This window comes from Trachemys scripta, chromosome 6, assembly GCF_013100865.1.
Source record: "Trachemys scripta elegans isolate TJP31775 chromosome 6, CAS_Tse_1.0, whole genome shotgun sequence".
NCBI lineage: Eukaryota > Metazoa > Chordata > Testudines > Emydidae > Trachemys > Trachemys scripta.
In genome coordinates this window covers 68,342,659-68,357,876 of record NC_048303.1, presented here as the reverse complement: position 1 = coordinate 68,357,876, position 15,218 = coordinate 68,342,659, and the positions used below count along the sequence as shown (strand labels likewise).

The window sequence follows — 15,218 nt, the reverse complement described above, 5'->3', positions numbered from 1 at the left end:
TTTTCCTTCATTGCCTATCCACTATTATATATGAAATGCCACAAACTACATTAATGGGATGGTTCTGTTGAGATTTTGCTATATTTTTCTGCTTTACTACATGACTGCAGTGCATGCTATGAGGGAGCAGGATTGGGCCCACAGATGTTTGAATTTATTTTCCTTTAAAGAAAAAGCAAGTAAGACCTAGAATCATAGATCTGTAGGACTGTATAGGTCATCTAGTCTTGCCTCTGGCATCGAGGCAGGACTCAGTATTATCTAGACCATCCTTGAGAGATGGTTTGTCTTACCTGTTAACAACCTGTATGATGGAGATTCCACAATCTCCCTAGGTAAATTGTAACTACCCTGCCAGTTAGGAAGTTTTTCCTAATGTCTAATCTAAATCTTCCTTGCTGCAATTTAAGCTCAATACTTCTTGTCCAGTCATCAGTGCAAATGGAGAAAAATTTAACAACCTTTTAAATACTTGAAGAGTGTTATGACCCACTTCAGTCTTCTTTTCTCCAGACTAAAAACATACCTTTTTCCCCCCTCACCAATCTTTCCTCAGAGGTCATGTCTTCTAGACCTATCATCATTTTTGTTGCTCTCCTCTGGACTTTCTCCAATTTGTCCACATCATTCCTAAATCGTAGTGCCCAAAACTGGCCATTGCAATTCATTGCCCTTATTAGTGCTGAGTAGAGGGGAAGAATTACTTCTTGTGCCTTGCTTACAACACTCCTGCTGATACATCCAAGAATGATGTTTCCTTTTTTTTGAAAAAGTATTACACTATTGACTCATATTTATAACCCCCAGATCCTTTTCTGCAGTACTCTTTCCTAGATAGCCATTTTTCATTTTGTATTTGTGCAGTTGATTACGCCTTCCAAAGCGTAGTACTTTGCATTTGTCCTTACTAAACTTCATCCTATTTATTTCAGACCAGTGACAGCTGGCTGGGTACCCAGCTCTGAAGGCAGCGCTGCTGCCAGCAGCAGTGGAGAAGTAAGGATGGCATGGTATTGTGGAATAAATGCATCTTAACAGTTTGCAAAAGTGTGACAATGACCTTATCATATACATGTCTCTTTTCCTGGTTAGCTCTCTCAAAATAGATCACATTAAATATATACTCCAAAAACAAATTAACTTTCAACCCAAAGGGAAATGTTTCTGGAGAGTTAGAAGCACCTGAAAACAATAGTTTTGAATAAGAGTTCCTCTTTAACTGTAACACAAACTGCACACTGTCTAATTAACATTGAGAAGACCTGTTATAAAGAGATATGTGGGGGCAAATTCTTTCAACCTATGCAAACCCTGAGTATGCCAGCTTCCTTAGCGGTATCTAAAGGCCACTGCCCTTCACAGTCACATATCCCAGCTCTTCCCTAGTCTGTTCCAAATCCCTGTTCAGAAGCATGGTTTAGCCTGTACAAAGCATTCTCCTTCCCATATAGCAGAAACACTGCAGTCCTGGTGCCTTTTAGGTCCCAAGCACGTATGTGAGAGGAGGTAAGGTTTGCCCCTTTTAAAGCAAATACAGACCCTAATTTTCAAAATGATATGTTCTTTAATTCGTATGCATCCCTGATTTACACCTGGACTTTGAGAGTTGCACCTCAGCAGAACAGGCTTGAATACTTGTTCCTTACTAGAGATTTTTAATTGGCTCTTAACACTAGTGAAAGCTAGTATGGTGGCATCAGCTTGCCACAACTGTCTTCACTGTGACTATTCCTGATAACTGGTCACCTTTGTGAGGAAGGGGTTCATGATCCAGCCCTTAGAATGTGCTATTTAAAGATTTTCTGAAAGAAATTGCTAACCTCTTCCCCCCCACCCACTTCCACTGTGCAGCCTAAGAATACCTTCTACATTTGCTTGCTTCACCCTTAAGCTTAATGAGCTCTCTAGTGCAGGCATTTACTTTAATAAAAATGGTATTCAAGTTATGCAGTGAATCTTACTGCAGATGCTAAAGAATAGAAGTTTCAACAACACAGAAACACAGAGCTGGAAGGGAACTCCTGTGTCACTGAGCTCAGTCCCTTGCTATTGCAGGTCACCCTGTTGTATAATTGACAACTTAGCCACCTCAAAGAGTCCGTAAGATAATTATTTGGTTAAAAGCAACCCTCAATCAAGCTACATCAGACATCTGTGTGCATCCCAAAGGATAGCAGTTATCATAATCTTCATTCTCCCATTTATTTTAGAAACATAGGATCTGACACAATAGATCCATCAAATCCAGTATCTTGTCTCTTGCAGTGACAAACACATGATACTTCAGAGGAAGGCAAATCCTCCTCTCTCTACCACCATAATGTCCCATCCTATTCTGCAGTGCCGCATGTCAGAGGAAAATATTCCTTCCTGATCCTTGCAGCAGGATTTTTGGGTGCCATTATTTTCTCTTATATAAATACAAAAATTTATAAATTATATATACAATTATTTTTAGGGGTTTTTTTAGATTATCTATTTAAATTTTCAGAGTTGTGGGAAATTATGGGGAAGGTCAGACAATTATTTAATTACAGTAAACACAAATTTAAAAAGTTAAAGTTTATAACCATTAAAGCACAAACTGTGAACATAACGTCAAAACAGACAAAGTGAATATCCTTAAAATCAAACTCTAAGAAGTTCTCAAGCAGCATTTTCCTTATTTTACCTATCTGTACATTTCAATTACTATTGATAGAAGTATTGTTTTGTCAGCTTGTGTGTGGTGAAATCGATATTTACTGATAAAAATTGAATCCTGCCAAGTTTACTTATCAAGATTTATAAAGTTATCCAGACACACTGACTTGTTGACCACCTGTGAGAGTGAATTCCAAAGAGATTATATGTTCACGAAGAGGTATTTCTATTTATTTGTTCTAAATTTACTGGCCCTTAATTAAGATGAATACATCCCTTGTATGAGATGGTGTAAAAAGAAGGGACGGTTCAATTTCCTTTGCACCCATCATACATTTTTAATAGCTTAGTCATGCACCCTGACTCTTCTCCTTTCCACACTATGTAATTCTAGATCTTCCAATCTCTCATCAGATGTAAGTCTCCCATCAGCACCAACACTTTTCACTTCTCTCCTTTGACTCTTTAGAGCTAGATCCACAAAGAGGACTTAAGCTCAGCATTGCAGTGCCTAACTTCAGGTGCTCTGCCACTGAGTGGAATCCACAGTTCCAAGTTAGATACCCAGGCTCCTTATACAGGGCATGGGGGGATGGGGGGGGGGAGCTAGGCACCTAACAGTGAGAATCAAAAGCCAGCAGGGATACTGAGCAAGGAGATACCCAAGCTAGCCAATAGAAAATGCCGAAGTGTGTATGTGTGTAGGTTATAATGCATATGTGGGAGGGATGACATGCTGCATCTTGTCCAGCCTCTGGGGCTTGTCCTATCCTCCACTGTTGCCCTTTGATGTGGGAGTGGTGCAAGCTCAGGTGACAGGCTCCTGTCTGGTGATAAGTAGGGACACAGCAGTGATACAGTCTGCTTGTCAGGGGAGTAGCCATTCTCTTTCAGCCCCTCCCTTCCTTAGTCTAGTACCCAATATCTCCTCTGATTGCCAGTTCTAGGAGCTGAGAGGGATTTTCCCCCCTACGATGAATTCGGCAAACTGGAATGTGGAGTTTTCACCTTCCATTCAGCATCCAGGATGTCTGGTTTGGGTGTGGGCGTGAATTTACAAATGTCACAAAGCTGGTGGGTTCAAGTTCAGTTGGTGGGCTAAGCAGGGTCCAGCAGAGCTCCCTGCATACTGGTTGAAGGCATTCCCATGGCATATTTAGGAGGTATGACTATGCCTGGCACAGCATGTGGCTCCTCATATCTAATACCTCTGCGCTCTGGTTGGGACTCTGATTCCTATCAGGGTCCCTTTGCAGGCCGGTCTAAGAGTGTAGAGGCGGCACAGCCTTTACACTCACCCAGGTTATTTCAACTGGCACCAATGGCCCAGATGAAGTCCACTCTGGAACAATCCTGCTGAGTAGCTCAAGATGGCTACCCCAGTTAGGTTTTAAAGTTGCAACTTCCATATTTAACCATACTATGGTGTCTGTGTCACACATCAACTGCACACGTCTAGTGCTTCTAAATGCACCATGGCTCAGCATGATGTTGTGACAACAGATTATGCATCATTTCTCCCAGTTTTTAAAGTATCCAAATGTCCTATTTGTGTTTTGTTGCTACTTTTGCTTTTTGTTGTTGTTGTTATTTAAGCTGCTCCTGCACCCAGAACAGACTTTTAAATGTATCTATTCTTGATGACTCCTGAGGTATTTTCCCTTCAGTTTATCCTTGAAGTTCAGAGTCTATCAACATATATTAGAAGTTTAAGCTATTTTCTGGCAACAGGAGTTAGTGGGATTTAAATGATGTCACATAGTCCAATCTTCCAAGACACTAAAATCCATCTGGAGTCTGACAATATATCATTAGTTTTAATAGTCAAAGCAAACTGTAAACACTCAAGGTCTACTTCTCTAACAAGTCATTATTAGACTGTTCCCAATATTGACTCTTGGGTACTTTATGTAACTGTTCTTGCATCCACTCACTACAACTGCTTCCCATTACTTAAACAGGTTTCCCTTCGCAACAATATTTTCCCTTTTTACCTATCGTTACTTATTTTCCTATCTACTCCTTTATCAGGGCCCTTAATAAGAGTTTCCGGAAACCCAACTGAATTAGGTACAGATCAGAGTTATCTACTAATTTATTTCCTTATTCAAAAGGTTAGAGTCATGATTTTCCTCACAGAAATGTTGACGGATTGACCTTATTTGGATGTATTTATTCAAGTGTTGTACTAGTAGACCTTTTAATTTGACTACCAATCATTTCTATAGAGCTAAGGTGAGGTTTACCAGACGGTAATTCCTGGCAGCTTGCTTTTTTCAAAATAGATAAAAAATTAGGTTTCCAGTCTTCAGAACAAGTTGCTGTTTTTGCTCTTGGGGTTCAGTCCCAAAGATCACATGCTCATTAGTGTGCCCACTATTTTATGCCCTTCGGAAGACTAGCAGGAAAACCAACTGTATTTACAGTACTGGAATTTCTCCAGTTGCTCCATAGCTTCCTTCTTAGAGATGTCAGTCTGTCAGAGCCAAATTTCAACTGCCCTTAAAAGCGTTGCTGGGGGCAGGAATGTCAATATTATCTTATTTTAGCTTCACCATTTTTTTCAATTGCTTCTCTCCTTTTCACTAGTTTAGAGCAGGAGTTCTCAAACTGTGGGTTGGGACCCCAAAGTGGGTCGCGACCCCATCACCAGGGCTGGTGTTACACTTGCTGGGGTCCAGGGCCAAAGCTGAAGCCCGAGCCTCACTGCATTGGGCTGAAGCCAAAGTCCAAGGGCTTTAGCCCTGGGCTGCGGGGCTCAGGCTTCAGCTTCAGTTCTGGGCAGCAGGGCTCAGGTTACAGGCCCCCTGCCTGGAGTGGCTTTGCCTCCCTACCCCCATGCACAGGGTGGTGGGGCTCGAGCTTTGTCTCCTCCCCCCACCATCTGGGGTGGTGGGGCTCAAGCGGACTCAGGCTTTGGTCCCCCTTCCTGGGGTTGTTAATTTTTGTCGTCAGAAGGGGGTTGCAGTGCATTGAAGTTTGAGAAACACTGGTTTAGAGTGTTTACAGTCTGTCCATTTCTCTAGGTCAGGGGTTCTCAACCTTTTTCTTTCTGAAGGCACCCCCTCCCCCAACATGCTGTAAAAACTCCATGACCCAGCTGTGCCACAACAACTGTTTTTCTGCATATAAAAGCCATGGCTGTCATTAGGGGATAGCAAGGAGGGCAATTGCCCAGGGCCCTATAAAGCTAAGTTACTCAGACTTCAGCTTCAGCCCCTAATGGTAGGGCTTGAGGGTCTTGGCTACAGTCCCATGCAGCAGGACTTCGGCTGTCTGCCCTGGGCTCTAGCAAGTCTGATGCCAGCCATGTTTGACGGACCCCCTGAAACCTGCTCAGGGCCCCCCAGGGGGCCTTTGACCCCTGGCTGAGAACCACTGCTCTAGGTGTTCATATCACACTCATCACCATGCTAACTGAGACTGACTGTGTCAGTCATATTTGAAGCCTCAGTGCTTTTAATGTATTTGGAGAATTTTTAATTATTTACTTCATGCCTTTGACTATGTTCTTCATATTCTCTCTGCATTTTATAGGCCAAATTATCAAAAAGGGTCTTGCTTGGCCTGGCCTCCAACTGTGTGTGTAACTTTGCATATGCAAACACCAAATATTAAATGGTAATTTAATTCATTTTTCACCAAATACAGTAGAAGCAACTATGGCAAACTATTTTATGCTTGCAGTAGAATCACATTCTCATAAGTAAAGTGACAAATATTGCTTATCATTCCAGCTTTGAGTGTGATTAATTCATGAATATGGAGAATGATACTTGCAACAATTTGGAGTCTGTTTTTAATGATTTTATTTTTACTATAAAAACAACAAGGAGTCTGGTGGCACCTTAAAGACTAACAGATTTATTTGGGCATAAGCTTTCGTGAGTAAAAACCTCACTTCTTCTTTTTACTATGTTCTTACCACATTACAGTTATACAGCAGACCCTTAACCATCAAAGTCTTCGAAAAGAGGCCCTAATGCTGATCTCAGCTATGCTAGCACAAATCAGTGCTAACTCCATTGGTGTCAATGGAGTTGTACTCGTGTGAAACCCACATGAGATCAGAGCCAGTGTGAGTGCACTTACCACCCCTTTTTGAGGCTAGGAAGCCCATCATAAGAGTTCTGTATAAAATTTACTCCGCACAAAAGGATTTTTCATATTGCAAATATCAATCATATTCCAAAATTTGCATTGAATGCATATTCAGATTAATTTAAAACCGAAGTTTGGCTCAGCAATTCTTCAAGCACTTAGCACTTACCTCTCAGTAACTGTAGCATGAACCAATCAGCTGCTGTTGCTTCTCATTTCTGAAAGGGAGTGGGGGACTGTTTCCTTCCAGTTTCTCCCCACACTAATGCTTTTCTCCCCTCTTCTTCCTACACTACTCGTGTCAGATTCCCCCATGGCAAATTCTTCTTTGAGCCCCCTCCTTGGTATCAAAACCCATCTTGTACTGAGGAGGACAGTCGAGCACCTTGGAAGATGGCAAATTTGAACTTGCTTTGATACACTCTATGGAAGTTTTCTTTTTCACTCCTCACCTCTTCCAGACTGTGTTTTAAGACTAAATTGCAAACTGTATTTTAAAACAATCTGTATATGCCACTATCAGCAAACTTTGCTAAAAGGGCATGGAGACTTTCTTATTATCTCAACCACTCTAAGTTAATGACAAGAAATTTATCATAAGTAAAAGACCAGTTGGCATAAAGTCTCCAAGCCTTCCAGAGTGCATTAGTCTACTTCACATTTTAGAAACAGAAATATATATCATTATATACAAAGAAAAAGGAATTCTTTTCAGATGAATTTATTTGTCAGAATATCTGTACAGAAAAGGCAACTTTTAGAAAACAACCCTTAGTTATCATTAGGTATGAGCCAAAATCCCAACACCTGTTTAATGAAAGGCAGGTGTTCAAGCTGTATTTTTTTTATTATGTGTGAACACAAGAATAGAAAGTTATTAAAATAATAGAAAAATATAACTACAATATATGAAGTTGGGTTACCATTGGTGCTGATTTGGGGTCAGCTTACATTACATTTAATGGACGTTTTCATGAATAAGAATTGCAGGGTCAAGCCCTTTATTACTAACATTCTGCAGCAAAATAAGATCAAATTAAATACATGTGACAGTCATTTGTTGCTCTATCCATTATTTGGCTTTAACCAAATACCACGGTCAGTTATAGTGCATTAGCCAAATATTAAAATTAGGCATTCGGTACAACCCTAGTAATATAGTATAATAATATAGTAACCAATACCACATTAACATTGCACTTATGCTAGACATATTATATAAACCTACTTAAAACAATTATATATATATATATATATATGGACTACCTTAGAAAATTCATGCACAGTAGAACATGCTATGGGAGACTAGCTACAGTAGCTTTTCTATATATTTAAATAACTTTAAAATTTTAAGAAACAGGTATAGAAATTATAGTTTTGCTATTATTACTGATCTACTTACATATGCCCAAACACAAAGCAAGATCCATAAGTGTTGTCGCTATATCGTAACCTTTAGAAACAGGCTTTATTGAGACTCTGATTCTCAGATAACAGCAGGTTAGATTCAATTTCTCCGTGTTTTATGATAAAGCTCTGCATTTACCTATAGAAGGCGAATGCTCTCAGTTACTGTAAGAATGAAAGATTTGGGAGTGGCCCAAAGTAACCCATGTACTGTACAAAACTACTGATAAGCATTTTATATCACCACCAAGAAGTGCTGTGTTAAAGCTAACAATCTTATGCTAGACTTAACTGAATACACGAGAAAGTTAGTGAAGAAAATCAGTGACGCTTACCATTATTCCAGTAAGTAAACAGACTCCTTTCCCACAGTATGTATTAGGTACCATGTCACCATATCCAATGGAAAGGAAAGTTATTGAAATCAACCACATAGCTCCAAGGAAGTTGCTAGTAACATCCTGTTGATCATGGTACCTAAAAGATAGAAACATAATTACTCTATCATAAATACTTCTACTAAATTTCTGTGCTTTGAGAGGGAGCTTTCACTAGCTGGTGTCTCAGCTGTTCCTTCTCAAAGATGTAATGCTATTTTTATTTATGTATTTTTTGTGTTTTGTTTCTGGAGATAAGCAGTTGTTATATAAAACTCAGACAACAACAAAAATCAGCTGGTACAACAGCAGAGGTATTTATCTGTGCTATTTAGTCAATATACTTTTATTATTATCTAAAGTGGTGGAAGCCTTTGGCTGAAGAACCCCACCCCCCATAGAATCACTTCATTAGGGGGCAAATTCTCCACCTCCACAGGTGCAGTGGAACCAGCACAATCTGCTGCCTATACGGACGTAGCAGCGGGTCTCTGCAGGTGGTGGTGGAGGCATGGGTGGGCTGAGGACAGGGCACCCTGTTCATCTCCCCAGCGGCTGGTCTGAGGATAGCCTTATAAGCAGAGGTTCATTATTAAACTGACATATGGACACTGAATTAAACTGAAGCAGCTTGGCACCTTCATTCTACTTCACTGCATTCAATAGCTGTAAGTCGGCTGTCCTGCATTGCATTCCTATTTGACCATGAAAGGTTCATGTTAAAAAGGTAAATATTCCTTTCTGTTAAAATCCAGTACTTGCTATACTTTGATTTTTGGGGATGTGTCTTTTTGTTAAAATACTCTAGAACAATACAACTATTCCCCCCTCCATCCCCCGCAAAGAGAACAGTCTCAGAGAAAGGTTAAACAATACATTTGGCCCTTATATTACATTTGGACCCAAGCAGCTGTGACTCCAGTGGGACCTGCTTTAGGATCAAAACTTGTTGCCAACACACTGTCTGAATGAAATGAATGCTCACCAGCGAAGCTTGTGGTGATTACGGCAAATGGACATCTTGTCTCCCAGGCACAGAGCAACATAGAAACCCTCTGCTTCAGGGTAACCCCACAGCTGCCAGGCTGCTCTACATGAATGATTTAGGCTGTTGTATTCTGGTGTTGCCCTCCCCATGGTGTACCCTGAGCCACCGTCCTCACCGGGCACAAGGTCCACTTGTGGAGCTATGCTCCGTGAAATGCAGGAGTATACTGTCTCCTACCACAAAAGCAATTTCCTTAGCGTTGCTTCCTTAAGAGTCTCCTATGCTTGGAGACATGGGCTAGGATTGTACAGGGAATGCATCAAAAGCTCTCTCCTTCACAGAGTGCACACCGTTACTACACAGCTATTTCAGAGATGCAAGGATGCACATTTTTAACAGCACAATTATCAATGGTAATTTTCCAGGTTTCACTTGAGAGGTGTATCTTAATTAGTAAGGTCTTTTAGATGAAATATTCATTAAAGCTGTCTGCATCTATATTTAGTAGACACCACTTCAAGGACCTGTTCAAACGTTTTTATCTTGTTAGCTTGCAGCAACAAGCTGACTGATCTCTGGGATTTCCCACTCTGGTTATTTAAGCCTTTGATTTAGCAACATGCTTAATAGTGCTGCCAATTTTTGTGATTTTACCATGAGTCTCATGATATTTGGTGTTTTCATTAAAGCCCCTCAAGCAATGTGGTTAAAAACTCCTCATGCAATGAGATAACAGCTTTCATAAAATAAAGAACCGTTTCCAGCCCTAATGACTGCAGAAAACAAGTTTGGAAATGTGACCCCTAATGCGCAAAAACCAGAAGGCAAAACAAAGAAAACCCAAAATACATTAAAATTTATAATCTTGTGATTTTTAAGCCAGCTTCATGACTTTTGTGGCCTGAGTCATGTTTTTGAACCCCTGAGGTTAGTAATCTAGGTTTAAATATGTGCTTAACTCCTACTGATTTTAATGAGACTATTTATGTTCTTAAAATTAAGCACATACTTAAGTACTTTGCTGAATCATGACCTGTATGTCTTTATTTATTGGATCAGGTTCTAAAGGCTTGGTCCTGCACCATGAAAGTCAGTAGAAATTTTTCTGACTTCAGTGAGAGCAGGTACAGGCCCCATGTCTATATTTAAGATGTTGCATGCACTGTACATATGATCAACTACAAAGTGAATCCAGCTATATTAAAAATGGAAGAGGTGAAGAGCATTTTCTGCATACTAGAAATTGCAATGTTGCATTACAAGCTCTACGAGAATGACGACAACAACTGCAAAAGGATAGATGAGACATTAAATCAGTTCAGTTTGAAATATCTATTTTTTACCTTTCAGACTTGTTTTAAAGGCATTTTTAGTTATGCCAGACCCACAGCTATAAAGCCCCTATTTATCCACAGAACAAGTACAATGTGGATAGTGGCAGTTCAAACCTTCCCACAGCGTTCTACCAACATACCTCAAATCTGTCATAGAGAACACTTCTAAGAGTGAGAGGGTAGATAGGCTCAGCAGAGAGACAACAGACAGAACCCACCACTGAGCGAGCCAATTGGATTGGTGATTATTGTGGTGAGGACACCTGCCTACTAGCCGTTGGAACTAACTTACCAAGATCACCAACTCACTGAAGAAAGGTTACTGAACAGCCATCAGCTGGCAATAGCATTTGCTCAGTATCAACCTGGGCTGGATTTTGAATGGCAACCTAAATGTTAAAGACTCCATAATCCAACTGCTATCCATTCCTTCCATGTCTGAAATCTCTACTACATGACAGTGCAGTCACCAGTGAGCAGTTTAGATGCTATCATATCAAAAGTTTAATAAAACTGTAGCAATACAAAAGACAATGGTTAGATAAAATTGCCTTAACACAGTTTTGTATAGCAGATTTTGTATTTTGTATTTTATCATTACAGCTAAAAGCTGGGTCATTTCAGAAAGCACGTGCAGTAAAACTGTGTCCGACTCAGATTGTTCTTATATAAGAATGGCAAGTAAGAAGAAGAAGTGTGCAGACATACTCTATAAACTTTTTACCTACAAAAATAAGTGGCCACATTACAAAACACTTAGCTTTAAAAATGACCAAGTTAAACTAGATAAAATGAGGGCAAATTTGGACCCTTCTAAGGATCTATGAGTCAGAGGTGGGAGCTCTGAAATGGAACTGAGGGCCACATTAGACATAATTGTGCTTTGTTTAACTTTATCACTCAAACACTTATCACATTTCTAATGTGATATGGCTTGGCTATTTCTTAAAAAAAAATTAATTAAATAGAAACATACTGTAGAAGTTGCTATACTGGATCACACCAGTGGCCTGTTTAGTTCAGTGTCCTGTCTCTGACACTGGTCAATAGTTCCTGCTTCTGAGGAAGCAGCAAGAAATCCTGCAGTAGACAATTATGGAATAAATTGCCCTTAGTGGAATTTCTTTCTAAAAGACAACAATTCACAGTTGGCTTTTACCATGAAGCTCTATATCCTTTCAAACAAACAAACAAACCACCTTACCAATGTAACTGTGGAAGTTCTCGCTATCCATAGAAAAGTCTATGCCTTTTTTGAATCCTACTAAGCCTCACTGATATTTGTTGCAATGAGCTTCACAGGGTCATTGTGAACTGTATACAAAACAGTATTTCCTTTTATCAGTTTAGATGAGACACTATTTCCTTTATTGCTGGGATGAGATATTTATTTACTTTTTTCCTAAAGAACATTAAGGGGAATATCAATAAGAATGGCCCAGCTCCTGGCCCATCCTCCATTCCTTTTACAAAACTCTGTGGGGCAAAAGGGGGCAGAAACTGACCTCATCTCCCCAGCTAGGTATTCCCTCCATTTGGAGGAATTCTTGGCAATCATACAGCTGGTTCCTACATAAAGCCCCTGAAAACTCTGACATAAATGGTTACAGGTGTGTTGTCAGCAAGATTACAGACGCATCAAAGTAGCTCTCCAGCTGACAGATGGTTCCTTGGGATCAGTTACCAGCTAAAGAAGCTTCACACAGATGGGGTAAAAACAGCCCCAAGATCTGGGGTGCAACTGGCTCCCTGGACCCCTCTAAGGATCTAGAACAATGCATTTCTAATTGATTTGACAGAAATAAAATAAGAAATCAATAAAAATTGATGTACAGCTTGAAGAAGACTTGAACACAATATCTTGAAACATCAGATAGAAAATTAGGGGCTGATATTGTTCCTTGGGAAGTCAGTGGCAGAACTACCAGTGACTTTAGAAGGATGTAGGAATGAGCTCTTTATCCACTATAATCTTTGGCTAACTTAGTGGAAAGATAGAGGCAATAATTTGCCTACTAGAAGACTCTAGTGCATATCCATTAATAGAACAGAAATATTCAGGATTCTTAAAATACTAATTTCAACACTGAATGTATGGAATACAAAGTTCTTATGCAGTGCATTCCATAGTTCTCATCACATGCATTCCAAATGTCACGGATATTAAACAAAATACTCTTCAGAATCTTTTGATTCATTAACAAAAAGATATATTTAAATATTTTTATTTTATTATAATGCAATATTTTTGGACAATGAAAGCAAGCCTTGAGAACAGTCACCCATTTGAAATAGAGAATAAGAGCTAGCAAATTTTAAACCCAACTATAACCAGTCACTGGGACACAACTGCCCTGCTCTGGCAGCACAAAGGGCTGCTTATGACAGCTGAAGATTCCCCTGGTGTGCGGGAATCCTTGGCTGGTGCAAAGTAAGGCAAAGCTGCCTTTGTCTGCATCATCTTTTCCCCTGCTGTAGGGGTACACTAAAAGAAGGGAGAGAGCACAGCCAGACCACATTTCACTGTAATGGGGGGTAGTTAAAAACCAACATAAATTAGAGTAGTCCTGAGATTGCTGTAATTTACGACAAGGGCTGAAATGATTATGCCTTTGCAAAAAGAGAGTAGGTGTGCTCCTTCTCACATTAACGTTAAGGAGTTTTGTCATTGGCTTCAAGAGGATTAGCATCAGATTCCTCAACTAATAAAGCTGCAGTAATTCAATACTCCAGATTCCATGTCAAGTCTGGGTCTACAGAGAATGTAACAGCAGTGGCTCTTTTTCTAATCTGGCTCAAATCAATATCATGACTCAAAATTATTTTCCTTCATAATTGCATTTGTATTTGGTGATATTTCATTGTAACTGCTATGCCTGCCTTTAACAGAACATATTTATCACCCAGTAATTCTGCCTTGACAACCGATTACATTCATCTTAAAAATGATGAGTAAAAAGAAACAAAATGTAAGTTTTAGCCTAACCAATGACATATTACTTCACTCTTAGTAGCTTTGTTTCAGTTTAGCCTACTTCACCTGACAGCTGACTAAGAAATTTAACATTCCTTGATTTCGCTTTCCTAGACAATCCAAGCAAAAAATTACTGTGGGATCAACTGAGATGACTATCCTTTTAGCCGGGGGAAATATAATAGACTGTTTGTATAGTAATCATAAAAATAAGTAAAAAATCTTAGCTTGCCAAATCAAGTAGGGTTTTGTTAAATCTTAAAACTCATAGACTAGTAACAGCTGAAAGTGTGTTCCGCTCGTTAAATCAGAAACTTGTCAAGGCTCAGATAAGACACTGATTTATTTAACTAGCTATTAAAGTTCTCCCACTATATTAAATCTTTTTGGCTGTTAAGTGCCTTTTCAGCTCTAGTTAGACAGTAGGCACAGGCAGGTCGCCCCCCCCTCCCCTTTAATACAGTGATGATCACAGATAGGTCTTAATTTTTCCACCATTTAAAAAGCAAAATCAACTGTGCTTAAAGTAACATACACCATGACTCAAAGTTGGCTTCTATGAAGTCAATGGAAAAAACTTCTGTCAATGGGCTTTAGAGGGGTGAGATGGTTTCAAGTAGGTGATGTTAGATTTCCTTCTTTCTTTCCCTCTGTCATCTTTTCTGGCCTCCTACAAACATTTATGAACAAAAGCAACATTTTTCTTGCAACACAAATAATTTCACAAATACACCAGGTTCTAAGGCAGATGTCTGGAATCCACAAACACAGATGCAAAAATACAGCAATTATAAATGAAGCTAAAGGTAAAAGGTATAGGCAAGTGGTCTTTCCTGAAGGTACTGAGGTCAAAATTAGGGTTACCATTCGTCCGGATTTACCCGGACATGTCCTCCTTTTTGTGCTAAAAATAGCGTCCGGGGGGAATTTGTAAAGCACTCACAATGTCCGGGATTTCCCCCTCCCCCGGCACAGCAGAGCGAGCGGCTGGGAGGGCTGCAGGAAAGTCCCGGGCTGGACTCCGGAGCAGCTGGAGAGGAGCTCCGCCCTGCATTCTGAGCAAGTGTCTCAGCACAAAGTGCAGCCCTCCCCTTTTGCAACTGGGAGCGGTTTCTGCCATGCAGCGTAGCAAAACGGGAGCGAGAGCACTTTGTGCTGATACAAGGGCAGCTCTCCCCTGCAACCCGGTCCGGACCAGGGACCGGGTTTTGTTGTGCAGGGCCAGGGACCAGGTTTTGTTGTGCTGGGGAGCTTAGCCACGTGTCCGGCTGGCACAGAGCCCAACACCCTGTTCTGAGCAGCAGGGTAAGGGGGGGCAGGAGAAGGGGTAGGGAGGTACTGGAGGGGGCAGTCAAGAAACGGGGGGGGGGCTTTTGGAGGGGAGTGGAGAAAGT

General features: G+C 40.3%; 1 protein-coding gene across 1 annotated transcript in view; it reads right to left on the bottom strand.

Moving 5' to 3' along the window:
- KCNN2 (potassium calcium-activated channel subfamily N member 2) overlaps nucleotides 1-15,218 on the bottom strand; it is a 97,486-nt gene that overhangs the window by 20,293 nt on the left and 61,975 nt on the right. Inside the window, exon 4 of the mRNA XM_034774744.1 lies at nucleotides 8,487-8,628. Coding sequence (XP_034630635.1) covers nucleotides 8,487-8,628 — 142 coding nt within the window. The remainder of the gene's footprint in view (nucleotides 1-8,486; nucleotides 8,629-15,218) is intronic.